General features: G+C 43.9%; 1 protein-coding gene across 3 annotated transcripts in view; it reads right to left on the bottom strand.

Annotated features, from left to right (window-relative positions):
* The window catches only part of LOC100541983 (contactin-4), a 249894-nt gene that overhangs the window by 38407 nt on the left and 197625 nt on the right, over positions 1-13862 (bottom strand). For all 3 annotated transcript variants that reach the window (XM_085235518.1, XM_085235519.1, XM_085235517.1), the window contains exons 10-12: positions 13382-13518; positions 11791-11920; positions 7567-7717 (exon numbers count right to left, since the gene is read on the bottom strand). In XM_085235518.1, the coding sequence (XP_085091644.1) occupies positions 7567-7717; positions 11791-11920; positions 13382-13518 (418 nt within the window). The remainder of the gene's footprint in view (positions 1-7566; positions 7718-11790; positions 11921-13381; positions 13519-13862) is intronic.

The raw sequence follows: 13862 nt of genomic DNA, 5'->3' as shown, positions 1-13862 counted from the left end.
TGCATGTTTTAGGGATCAGCCTAATTAGGGTTATGTCTTTAGACATAAGAAATAAAATGGCATTAAATTGTGCCCGAGAAACAACACTTCTCAGATAACACTTTTCTCGAAACATCTGCACAAGAGCAGAGGGGAGAAGGCAATGCAACAAAAGGGACTGGCATGGCCAACAGATCAGCACTGAAGTTAAACCATTGGAAGGCTGGCAGAGTGAGTCTGAGGGCTTCCTTAGGCCCTCTGACCACCAAATCAAGTGGTTTCCTGGCTCATCTTAATTCTCTTCTTGAAGAAAATTGGTTAATGCAAGTCCACGCCAGTTGTCTTGGCACTGCAGTGAAGTAAAGCCATCTTCTGCCATTGTCTTTGAAAAGTAAGATGAATGCCGCTCTGTCGACTCAAACTTCAAAAAGCTATTTGCAGAATGTCATTTTTCATTGCGCCTAGGCAGGATGTAATGAAAAACCGACACGTTATTGATGGTTTGGTTACCTGTCTGCCTTAAAGAAATTGCACAGGTGCTGTATTTAGAAAAAAAAAAAAGAAAAAGAAGACAGTCAACACAATTAATGCAAAACAATGATAGGAAGCATCCTTTGAGGTTTTATTTTCTGCTGAAGTGTCACCAGACTGCACACCCAAAAGCCACGGCTGGCAATTCGTCTCTCGAGTAATCAGGATAAAAATAACACCATGGTTTGTACCCTGGCACCAGACGGGAAAAGATGTGCCCTCTGTCCTACTGCCATTTTCTTTCTGGCTGTTTAAAGCAATTAGCTACTAATTAGGAAGTCTGAAGCAACAAATAAAAAATGGGAATTAATACAATTTTCAAAACTCAAGACACACTGACAGTAAGAGAAAAGCCGTTTTCTTTCCTTTTCCTGACTTCGTAACTTTTCTTTCTCAAAACAGAATAGCACCAAAAGAAATATGCAAAAGTGTGTTACACAGATAACAGCTGATCTGACTGCTCTGGTAATGAACAGCCCTTGTGAGGGCATGGTGACGGTGTTAACTGTTCAGAACATGGTGGGTAAGGTGCTTCAAAGGTCCATCCGTCTTCATACTGAAGTGCAGAAGGCACCAAAACACACTGCTTTCCAGAAGCCATTGGGGCAGTAGGACTTCCCTAGGATACAGTGAAGAGCAGCAACGAGGCACCTGCAACAATTTGGCCCTGAACTGCAGAAGCCACCTCTGCAAATGAATCTCGAGCACCGCCTGGAAGCATGGCTCTCTCCTGACCACAATTTGATGTGGACCAAGCTCTCTGGGCACGTTGTACAGTGCTAAATGCTGCCACAACTGACCTCCGTAAGTAAATGCCATGACATGCAAAAAGCCTGATGCAGCATGGCTCTGCATGTGCTCCAGCGTGCTCATACATCACGAAGCTTGTCAAGGCTGCGAGATAATGGGACCAACTGGGAGAATTTCCATGGTGAGCTCGCCTGGAGTATCTAGGTCAGATCCTGCTCTAACAAAGCGCACTGTGAGGGCCGCCTTATACACAGACTTGTTTAATTAAGATAACAGATGTTGCTATTATATGAGTACTAGTCAGTGGCTGTTTAATTGGACACTTTCATATTCTTTGCTACCAGCGCAGAGCATCATTTGTCTTTTATGAATTTCTTCCTTACAATTAAACTCTATAAACAATGCGCTGTATGTTCACAGAAAAGAAACAGCTCTAATGATGTAAGGGCTAAACACAAACAAAAATGGGAGAAAAGTAATTTGTTTTGGGGCTTAAAACTGCAATTATTTTTCTTTCCTGGACTGAGAACAAGTATGGTAGGAGGGTAAATATGACTGCCAACAGCTTCAGCAGAACATTAGAAATGAAAACCATTGCGAGTACATATTTTCAACATACATTATTTCAGAGGAAAACACATTATATTTTGACATGTTCTTACCAAACACTCCAGACAGCTGACAACAGAACAGGGGGCACTCACTGGCGAGGTGTGGCCGAATGGCAGACTGATAAATGCCTGAATTTCTCCTTGAATGTCAGAATTCCAAGCCAGGTTATGGACTCAGCCTCACTGCTGCACCACAGTCCGGCAGGAGGGCTGGGCAGCAGTGCTACAGCAAACCACCAGGCTGGAGAAGTGCAGCGTTTCTCCCTCAAAATGCTATCCTGGTCTTCCTGCACACAGCCTACGCTGCTGGGAGCTGGGAAGCAATGCAGAACTAATGTAGCAGGAAGAAATGGTAAACCAAGAGACCCAAACATAACATCTCACTACCTCCTAAAGAACTGTGCAACCCTATGGCTTCATACTCTGGGAAATGACAGTTTGTGTGTCTGATAGACTGGAACACAAATTGAAACCCTTTGTTAAAAATACAGAAGCGTAAACCTTACCAAAATACCTGTGTGTAAATTCAAGCAATTTCTGTATGGGTAAAACAAGCACCAGGTGAAACAGGAAAGAGCTGCAAGGAAGTCATGCAAATCTTGCACTACACCTAATAAAACCCAGTGCTACTCCAAAAAAAGCCATTCCATGCCAATAATAAAATATATCCCTTGACCAATCCCACTGGAAATTTTCATAAGGTCCTCTAACAAAATGACCTTCACTGGGAACTTGTAGTAAGTCCAACCTGTGCTGATGAGAGGCAAAAAGCCCATGTCCTTCATTGCAGATCACAGCACCAGTGTCCACTTTAACACTCTATCCCAGATCCCAGTGCTTCTGCAGCTCATCCCTTGGACGGTGTGCACCAACATGGCAGCACTTGCAAGTCTGCTGGGGGGCAACGCTCTTTGGCAGCTATGGAAAACTATATGAAAGAGATTTACCTGTTTCAAAATTAAGCTTGAATACCAACTGAGTTAACTGCTTAATTTAATGCCAGCTTGCAGCACTCTGAACGGTTCCAGGATTTTTCTCTACTCACACCCAGCCCCGTCCTCCCCCATGTCCAGGAAAGAAGAATGAATGAAGTGGGGACAGCAGCAACTTCTGCTTGTCAATGGTGTGAGGATGAACTGCTCGTGCTTGCACTAGCACAGCTCTCTGTGGGAGCAGTGCTGTAATTACGAACAAATTGAGAGCTTTCTCTGATAAGATCACCTGAAAATAAAGGTTTTAAAACACAAGTCTTAGTAATAAATTTATGTAACGTTGCGGCATTAGATGTAATTCAGTTATTATGAGAGGATTAAGAAAATCCTGCAAGAACAATCTGGGCGCTGTGACTTTCCCTCCCACTCCTGCCAATGAATGGCAGACAGAATGCCTTGCTAGGATATAATTGTCACAAACAAGAAATCCCATGCATGGGGAGATGCCTGACCTGCAGCTGGCATTCAGGAGTCCAAAGGAAAGACCCTCATTGAGGGCTGGCTTTCCATTACACACTGTTATGCAGGGCTCATCAGTTAATGGAAGGTTTTCCAGACCTTCGAGTAACTCTGGATACTTGTTTTATCTTGGTGAATCTCAGGTAAAATTACCCCTCACCTCTGTGACTGCACTGACATCTATGAGCGACTCTTCTGCTCCTGATCAAAGTACAGACATGGTTTGAATCCATTCCGTCTTTCACACGATGCAGTAAGTGCAAAAGACCACATTTCTGAATATAACATCTGTCTGACTCCTATATGCTACATATGCAATTCCGTAGATGACTGCATTTTATATACAAAACCTCACTTGACATTGACTATTGGTATTTCACAAAACCAGGGGAAATGAGGATGTAAGACTGTAAGAAGATCAAAATGCCTCTGAGAATTAATTAAGTAAAAAACATTGTCTGGCTTTGGCAGCCTCAGCACCCCCCCACCTACCCCACCTTCCAGGGTTTTTTTTCGTGGTTTGAGTGTCAGCAATACTCTCCATCTCCATCTCAGAGGCCCAATTCCAGCATCAGTCACACTGATGTCACTGGAGCATGAACCAAAGAGAACCTATGCAACAGGATCCCAGCTCATCAAACCCGGTATTTTTCCGTCCCATCTCCTCTCCCACACTGGTGTGGAGGGTGGAAGTTAGGTTGGCAAACAGTGGCCTCACCTGCTCCTACCCCATCAGCACTCACTGATTTGGGGCTGATTTGTAAAGAGTGGCATTAAGCACGACCGAGGACTTTCCCCACAGAGTGTAAAGACAGTTGTGTACGTGAAGAGACCATAACAGAGCACCAGGGACAGAAAACAAACTCTTCTATGTAGAAATAGCTTTTGTTTTCAAAGCAGCTTTTGTTTTCAAAGCAGAACTTGCAACATATCTGTATCTGTGCTGTAGCAGTTTCTATATAGAATCTACCTTCTGGAGTCAAGCTACCAACGTTATTTTGACTCAGTCAGGCCTCCAAGGCAGGATTTCCATTATTATGGAGATGAACTGCCTTTAATGACTGCAATAATATAATTGTACCTCAGGGCAGAATTTCTAATAACATGATTGCACAGATCTCAAATGCTGGTAAAAGATGTCTTCGGGGCAGGTTGTTCATTAGGGGCACAGCTCACACCAGCGCGGCCTCCAGAGAGGAACATGAAACCTCAAGCAATAAAGCTCTTTTTTTCCATGGCAGCCTCTGCCCCTCTGGGCAAGCACTGAACAGTGCACTTAGTTTTGCCTCCTGGACAGCAGTAGCCTCCAGAGCAGGATTCCTGGCAGCCAAACCCTATGCACAGTATTTCTGATCCCAGAAAGTTGTCCCTAACATTACATTCCATCTGAAAAGCCACAGGAGCCCCAGGAGAAACACTCCAGCAATTGCCACAGTTGAAGTCATGCTGCACATCAGAATTCAGAGCCAGAAGCGACACATTAATGACGCTTTTGTCTCCACCTGGAATTGGCAGGACCATCCATATTGATTAACCATCACATGATCAGGTTCTGCTTGGAGAAGGAGCCAGATGGTCCGGTGTCTCTCTGAAGCTTGATGGACATCAGTTAAACTGGAGATTTCATTTAAGTTGTTTCTCCCACACCTGTCTCAAAGTTCAGTTTTGTGCCCTGGGTGAACAGATTTCAGCAACAGCTTTTCTTGGCATCTTTCTTACTGTATCTCAACAGATTTTTTCAACAGCCAAGAAAAGTTCTTGTTTGAAGCCCACGTGTAAGTGTGGGTGTAGGGACATCCCCACATTGGATTCCAGTCAGCCTGGAAGGCAGGATGAAAATAATGCTTCAGTGATCAGAAAGTAGGAATGGGGCGGATGATGCTGGCCACGCGGCCTGTCTGAGCTCTGTGCAGTCAGACAGCACTGATGAACAACACCACAACTGTATCAGCCAATATCAATCCTTAATTGCACTCTTCACACAGTCTCCAGTCACAGATTGCAGGGATGTCGTGTAATGGAGGTGGTGATGAGGATTCAACATCCTCATCCCCACGAGAGACACAAACAACAGCGTAGAAGAACTAAATAGGTCCAACGCCAAGTAAATGGAGTGCTGTTTTGCCAGAGAGGCCCTGCTGGAAGATCTGGCTGGTGGAAAACCCCAGGGCTCCAGCAGCAAATTTCACACCTGCTTGGGTACATTTCACATCTGATTTCCCATCCAGGGCTCAGTGCCCAAGCAGGAGGCTCTGGCCAGGCGAGGTGCATGGCAGGCGCGGGGTGAGGAGCACAGCAGTTCTGCAGTCTGCATTTCAGTTCAGCTCTCAGCTACTTTCTTCCCCAACTGCTGCCTCACCAGGAGAAAGGAGACCTATTTTTTCCCCATGTGGGAAAATCTAGCTATATTTCAATTCAGATCTTAGTAAGCTTTTAAGAATACACCTGCCTTTTGTCATATGTAGTATGCCTTGGGTGAAGCGGAGTCAGGAAGATGCAGCAGATGCAGCCCAGTGAACTGCTCCTTAAAACACATGGACATGTGTTCACTTCGGGGTGTGCTTTGGTGTGGATTCCCTCATGCCTACCACAGTGTGATTTTAGGTGACAGTGTTTCAGGGAGGTGTCAGTGCCTCCTTTTCCCACTTGCCTGTTTTCACAGAGCCCTGAAGAAACCTCCTGTTTTACGAGGTGTATCTTTTCCTCTACGCTCTGGTGAAAACTGGTCGAAACACCAACAGCCTGTTCAGCTAACCAGCTCAGAAATTATTTGTGATGACACACACAGGCAAACTGAGCCTGGCTGTATGGCACAAGTCATGAGCCTTGGCAAGCCAGGATCCAGGGGCTTCTGCTGTATTACAGCAACCGACTTTTAGGAAAGCTTGCAAATGAAAGAGCTGGGCTAGAGCGAAATCACTTTGTTGTTAGCACTGCACAGCAGTGACAAAGCAAGAAGCACAGTTGCTCTCATTTCTTTCCTTTCCTAATCCCTGGCTCAGATAAATCCAGGCCTTCTCTCCCAGTCTCTAAATTAAAAAGAGATGAAACCATAGCATACCGAGGAGAACAGCTTCAGGGAGAACAGCAAATTTCAGCTGCGGACTCTGCCAGTGAGGACAGAAGGGAGACAGACACTCTGAAACCTCAGCACTTGCTACTTCCACCCTTTCCACAGATTGCACCAGAAGAACAAGCTACTTTGGTTTAAAAAAATCGATGTGACTTGATATATAACATAACCTTGCATAGCTTTGTGCCCTGAATGCTCAAAGAAGTTCTCCACACCTGTCATCCAACTCCTTTTATTCCAAGAAGTGAAATCAAGCTGTTCATAGACAACTGCCTCCTAAAGACCAGATATCAGACAGTAAATAAGTCACAAATATGTTCACTATTTTACTTATCCAACTGCAAATGAATATTTACATGCACATCACCACAGTATTTGCTTAATGCCCATTACAGGGAGGTTGGCTGAAGCAATTCCAATTCTAAGAGGTTTAAGCTTTTAAAAATAACAATTTCCTCTAGTTCCTGTCTCTTGGGTCTATACTCATACGACACAAACGCACTCTTCCCATAAATGCACTGCAGTAAAAGAGGTGCATCGCATCTTGAAATGTCCACAAAAGCTCTACAGGCCCCTCTCTCAGAGGCTGCAGGGGCAGGACAGGTAACACAGCCAGCAATGGATCACTGCACTCACAGGAGCAGTGACTGCGGATTGAGAAGGTAGGCTCTCACTTTCTTCTAATTCTCTCCCTTGAATTAAGGAAAATTATATATATATTATTTGGCCAGCCTGAAAAAGCCATCTCCAAGTTAGGTGTTATGACTGCCAAATTAATTACTGATCCCAAACAAGTCCTGTTTGCAGGACACATGGAGTAATTTACCAGGATAGTGTAACTTGCACTGGAGGGCTTGAGCACTACTCTCTTGGGGAAGTTTTATGAAAACCAATGGCTATTAAGAGCAATCTGGAGACAAAAGGTTTGCTTTTTAGAATGTATCTTTAACAGCTTCTAGGCGGGGATGCTTCAATAGTACACAGACAGGAGGATGAACACAATGGGAATAGAAATTTCACCCCCAGCTCCTTGAGATTGAACACTGGCTGTTTTCACATTTATTTGCAAGTCAATTTTGGGGAAGCTATTAATGACAAATTCAGTTTTCACTGCTGAAAGCCCCTGGGTTGGAGCAAGCCAATGAAAGAAATGGTTTCTGTAAGACATTACCTCTCATTTTCTCTTAGGATGTCTTTTCCTTTCTTCCAAGAATAAGTAGGTCTGGGGGAAGCTTTCGGCTTGCACTCAATGATTACTTCACCGCCCACTTTCACAAGAGTTAACTTTTTCAGGAGCGTTTTGGAAAAGTCTGGCCCGACAGCTGGAAGAGAAAAAATGAATACGGATCAGAATTTCCTCTAGGAAAGAAAGTCAGGCTCTTGGGAACGTGATCATATCCCAAGGATTCTTCTCACCTGTAATTGCTCAGTGTTCTGCCTTAAAATCTGACGTTTTTATATTTACAATCATTGCATGAAGAGGATCTCCTATTTTGATGCTATAAAGGGGAGAGACCTTGGCACAGCCAGGTCCTAAACCAAGCGAAACAAGGTCAAGACTTGGGTTGTCATCAGGGCATGGAGAAATCTCCGATCATTTGCCCAAGTACCATCAGGGCGCGTTCCTCTGCTTTGCGCAAAGCACTTCAGAATGGCAAACAGTGGAGCAGTGCAGACAGGCTGCAGCATGGCCACAAGGCAGGCCTAGCGGGGAGGATGCTGTCTGGCCCCGAAGGACTGCTCATGATTGATTTGATGGGACCCAATGACAGGCAGAGCTCGGAGGCAGCTCCCTCTCCACTGACTCCCCAAGGAAGGCCAGAAGGATTTGTTTATATCAAATAGGCAAGTTATTCTTTTTCAGTACAGAAAGCTCAAAGCAAATCAGGGGAGGCAGCAAAATGGTTTGATGAGCAGCTCTTGCCACGCTCACTGCGTCTGTGTGGCACACTTCTGGTCTGGCCCCTCTGCTGCCCTCAGATTCTCCCCATCTCCTTGCACTGTGCCTCCTGCCATCCCTTCACATCGCTGAGATGGCAGCAGTTCGTTCAATTTCCTTTCTTGCTGTGTAAACGTTCAGCACACTCTGTGAGGTGTAAGTTTAGATCACCACGCACTGCATCTGCTTGGTGCTCCAGAGAAGGATCTAAGGGTCACCTGGAGCAGCTGGGAGACAAAAAGCTGCCGTGGGAGACAGAAAGCAAATTCTTTTTTCCTACGGCATCTCTTCTGCCTCTGTTCTTTTCAATATCATTCCTGCTGCAAAAGGGCTGAGAATAAAACATAATCCCACACTGACAATGGAACGGCCTTTATGTTCTAATAGAAGCCTTCTGTCTTCCCCTTATTTAACTCAGAACTCACTAATCTCTGAGATGCCCTGTCTGCAGTGTCTAATCATAGTGGGGTGATTCATTTTAGCATAGAGGAATCCGTATGTTATTAAAAACTATAAAGGAGCCTTCTGAAAACCAACACCGGATATGTAAAACATTTCAAAATTAAAGCAGCATCCTGAGAACAACTCCCCAGCAACGTGCTCAGAGCCAGATGAAGCATTAGCTAGATCATATCGTGGTGACACACTGTCCCTTTTTGGAAATGCTTTCAGATGATCGTCTGAAACGAATGGGCAAAAGAGATTTTTGAACTATCCGGTGATTTCCACCTCTGTAAGGCACAGTTTGGATTGTTTCTTTACAAGTCATTGGCTACTTCCCTCCTGCTCCTGCATGAGGGAGAGGAGTGGTGCAGTGTGGGTTTGTGATGACTGATGAACAAAGCAGTCATCCGGGGATCAAAATGACTGAAATTTAGGGGGAAGGAGGAAAATCTACTTTGATTATGCAAGGAATTCAGCACGGCCAGAATGCACATTGTCCGTAAGGAGCAACATATTGCTGGGTATCTTAAGAGACTGCTGCTCAGGTCTGATAAACTGTGAAACAGCTTCTACTACTGGTTGTGCTTAGGGCTGAGATGGGAACCTAAAATCTGAAATTCAGAAATCTCTGGGCTCAGTTCTCAGCACTACCAGAGCCCTTCTGTGTCACCTCAGGGAGAACACTATCTCCACACCTTGCTTGTAAAATGAGGATTTAAATCACACTTTTTTCATTCTAAGCTCATCTCCCAGCTTTTTTTTTTTTTTTTTTAAAAAACATTCAGCTGAAAAACTCTTTCAGGCAATGACTGCATCTTCCTACAGGTTTTTACAATGCCCAGCACAACAGGACTCTGGTTTTAGCTCAAGACTCTGGGCAATATAATTGACAACAATAATAGAGAAGCATCATTCTGAGAAAAGCTCTGTGAGTAATGTTCCATCACTCTTTTTCACTTAATTTTGCTATAAGCCTCACTTGCTAATAGTGGTGTTTAATCATTTCAAGTGCTTAACATCAGGACCTTGTAAAATAACCATTTTTATACTCAGAAAGATTCCTTTAAAAGCCAACATTTCTCAGTGAGAACTCAGAATATTGACCTACTTTGAAAATTGCAGTGAAAGGGAAAACATGCTGTTTTCCTTTAATAATGTGCCAAATTAAATCACGGATCCACAGAACTGAACCTGCAGACAGCATTCTGGTACTTCTCACGTGACACACAGAAGCAAGATTATGTAAACCCAGATGCGAGGTCAGCCATGTGCCATCTCTATCTGGCAGGTTTTTAAGAACAGGTTTTCCCAAGGTCTGTGCTCTTTGTGCCAACATGAGGCCTGCACTGGGATGTCACTCTTACCTCCAAGACTTGGGGAAGACAGAAATCACACTAGTTCTAATTATATCCTCAATGTTCAGTTCCACCTTTTTGGGTGGTGGTTCTGTCTGTGCTCAGCCTACAGTGAGGATGCTGTCTTGCTATTGCAGGTCTGGTCCTCAACTGCCAGGAGTTGCATTCAATGATCCTTATGGGTCCATTCCAACCTGGGGTATTCTATGATTCAACCTACAGTCCAGAAATGTCAGTGACCACACTCTCAGGACCAGTTCCAACCCCAATGCTGGGGCAGCTGGGTGATGGTAGCACCCACTGATAGCCTTCCCAGGCAATCTGCACTCCCAGCAAAGGTTCATTTCTACAGGAAATGCATCAGTGGCCTTAGTTGAATTTCTTTCATGCAGCAACGCACCCAATACATCTTAGCACTGCAAAGTCTGATTTATTGAACATTATTGTAATTTTCTTGAAGAGCAACAACGACAATCTTTCAAATGATTTCTTTTTCCGCTGTATTGCTGCTGATAAAAATGACTGATACTGAAAATGCCATAATCAGTAAAGACCTTGTGCTTTGTTCTTTGGGAGGAAGTGGGGAATTATGCTATTGAACATGTGCTTTGAAAACAACTAAAGCACTGTTTTTTAATTGCAAATTTGATTTAACTATTCAAAGCTACATATCCATTTTGACTTACAGGTTCCTAGGCCTGTCACTCATACACGAGCTTTCAGAGAGTGAGGTGCAGCACCACAGAATGGCTGAAGTTAGTGGGAGGTGGCCCTGTTCCATCTCAGCTCAGCCTGAGCAGGTTGCCCACCGTCCTGTCCAGTTGAGATGGAGACGCTGTGTTCTGTCTGGGCAACCCGTACTCATGTTTGAAACAGCAAAATAAAGATTTTCTTATATTTAAATGGCATCTCCTGTGTTTTAGCCCATGCCCATTGTTCTTTTTTGGGTGCTGGGCATCACTGAGACGAACTTGTTTCTATCATCATTACTGCCTCCCATCAGGCATTTACACAGATCGATAACATCCCCCAGAGCTGTCTCCATTAGTTTCCCATTAGGTTTGTTGAAGAAAGCAGTGAGAACAGCTTGCTAATTCAATACAGAATTGGAATCTGGAGACCTCAATTCCATTCTCACTCAAAGATGCATCTTCTGGATTTCATGTTAAGCCTGATTCTAATTGTTGGAGGACTCAATTCACAGGAGGATCCCTTGATACTAACTGGAATGATTAGGTTAGGCATACACAAAAACAGGGAGGCCAGAAGTTGTTTTCTTGGTGGGGGTTTAGGACTGAAGCATCATGGTTTTGGATGGTGAAAGTTCTGTTCAGACAGAAAGGTTTTCAACACCTCCTTGGGACAGTCCAGAGTGCTTTGAATTAGGGCAATGCTTGGGTTAGCAGGAGGTGCGAGCAGGCTTGCCAGCTCTCTATGCTCAATTACCCGGATGAATATGAGAATATGACATGATATAAAGAAATCTGTTCTCTACTGATCCGCTTTCTCGAGTTTTCATTTCATGCCATACTTAAAAACAACAACTTGTCCCAGATTCTCAGCCGCACTTCTTCAGACGCTGACACTTGGCAAAACCAATTCGGGTTAAAGCTTTGCCAGTTTTGGAAAGTTTGCAGCACTCAGAAAGTAAACTTACCTATGACACTCAGTTCTGCACTGGCAAAAATGGTGCCGTGTCTGTTTTCCGCGACGCACTGATACATGCCGGCATCCGACAGGCTGATATTCCTTATGGTCAGTGAGCCCTGCTCTATCTGAACTCTGCCCTGTGGGAAATAGTGAAACAAGTAAAGAAGTAAATAAGGAGATTCCTCCTTGGAAAATAACCCCAGCAGGAGCTGTGCCATTTTGCATGCCCAGGTAGACAAAAAGGCAGCAGTAACAGGAAGAATTTGCATGCTCCATTCTATTTGTTTGCCAACTAAATTTATGTCAGCTTAAATGGAAGAAACAATACAGTAGTTGGTAAATGCAATTTAAATCGAAGGACTTTCCCTTGACTTCTCATTGATTTAATACCTAAACCATTTAGATTAATCTCCCTTTCAAGCAGGTGAACTTGAATCAAAAAATATACTATTTTTTCCCGTGGTGACATACCACAGCCAACCTAATTCTTTAAAATATTTAAAACAATGATATTACAGGTATATATGAAAAAGAAGGTTAGTTGGTTGCCATTTTAGCTACAATGGGAAATATTTAAAATCCTCTGCAGTTTACTGCAAACAACATAGATGTTAATAATTTAATGATCCGTCACTTCGTATCAGCCACTAACATGATTTACGTACAAGACCATCTGCTAGTGACCAGCGTGAAGCAAGTAAAATTAGTGTGTGGAACAAAAGACCACAGTATCATTTGTCAGCCTAAGGATATGGAGCTCACGTTATCAATTTTAATAAGTACAGCAAAGTGTTTCCTCCCTCCCCAGGAGTTTCACCATTAAAAAATAGTAATATAAAGAGCTATCGGCTTTCCACTTGGCCGTAGGGTGGAAATTTAATGTTTGTGCAATCTTTGTCAGGGTTTGATCAAATCTGGGCAGCCATGTTCTTTCACAGTAAGTGAAGGGAAAAAAATGCAGGCTACTGTGAAGCCAATGCTTTGGTAATTTGTTTTAGTTTGTTGTTATAATTGAGGCAATCACAGGACTGTGTGATTCTCCTCAGTGGTACAAGGAGCAGGCGCCTGCTCTGTTCCTATGGATCGCTCATCTCTAGGCAGTTTTTGGTGTCCCTGGCAATAGCAGGCTCTGGGTCACTCACACAGGGACACAGCTGGGCAGGAGGAATAGGAATGCTGCTAGAGACCAGGAGAAATTCTAAGGTTTGCTTAGCAGCTGTAGCTTGCCTCTACATAAGGCAAAACCATAAGCTGGAAGAACGAAACCAGGGCAACCCACAGTCCCACATGGCCATTACCACTTCTTCACATTGGCATGTCCACTCTTAGATTTGCTGGATTGCTGGATCTTTCATTTCTGGGAGGAACTTTAAAGCTGTCGTGCGTCCTAGGTGTCCTTAACAGCTCTCTGAAGGCAACCCGTGCCCAAGAGAAAGAATGGGGCATTTCCCTCTTCTCCAACTCAGGAACTCAACCCCATACAGAAGCACCTACCAAGCATGACAAGGAATTACCTACAGAGGAAGGGGATTTCAGAGCGCTGCCATCACTTCCACCCCTAATAGTCATAAAGCCATAAGCAGAATAAGAATGCCTACCTGAGGCAGCAGTGGTTCACCATCCTTCAGCCAGCGGTAGGAGGGCTTCGGCCTCCCGCTCGCATGGCACTCCCAGAAGACATTTTCCTCAATGGCTGCGTGTACATCGCTGATCTTCTGAATCCAGTTGGGCTGAGCTGCAATGCAAAAGTGAGGAATAAAGCCTTGTGTCTTGCTCTCCAACATGCCAGCAAACAGCCATACATTACTTTCTTTAACATCACATTTAAGAGTTAGATTCGGGCCTGACCCATGGAGCGCTGCCACACAAAGACCTTTCATGTGCATGAAACACTCTTTGGATCCAATAATTATGTTAATGACACTGAACATCTCCAAAAACAGATCCTGGAGATACATTTTGACAGAACTCAATCAAACTTGTGCTGGAAGATATTTTTAGCTATGTTTCACATATTATTATCGTAAGAGTTCAGTGTTTGTTTTTTTTTTAACATCCAGCTTAAGTTTAGCTAGACCC

Source organism: Meleagris gallopavo, chromosome 14, assembly GCF_905368555.1.
Source record: "Meleagris gallopavo chromosome 14, MGAL_WU_HG_1.1, whole genome shotgun sequence".
NCBI lineage: Eukaryota > Metazoa > Chordata > Aves > Galliformes > Phasianidae > Meleagris > Meleagris gallopavo.
This window is presented reverse-complemented; position numbering and strand designations above follow the sequence as displayed.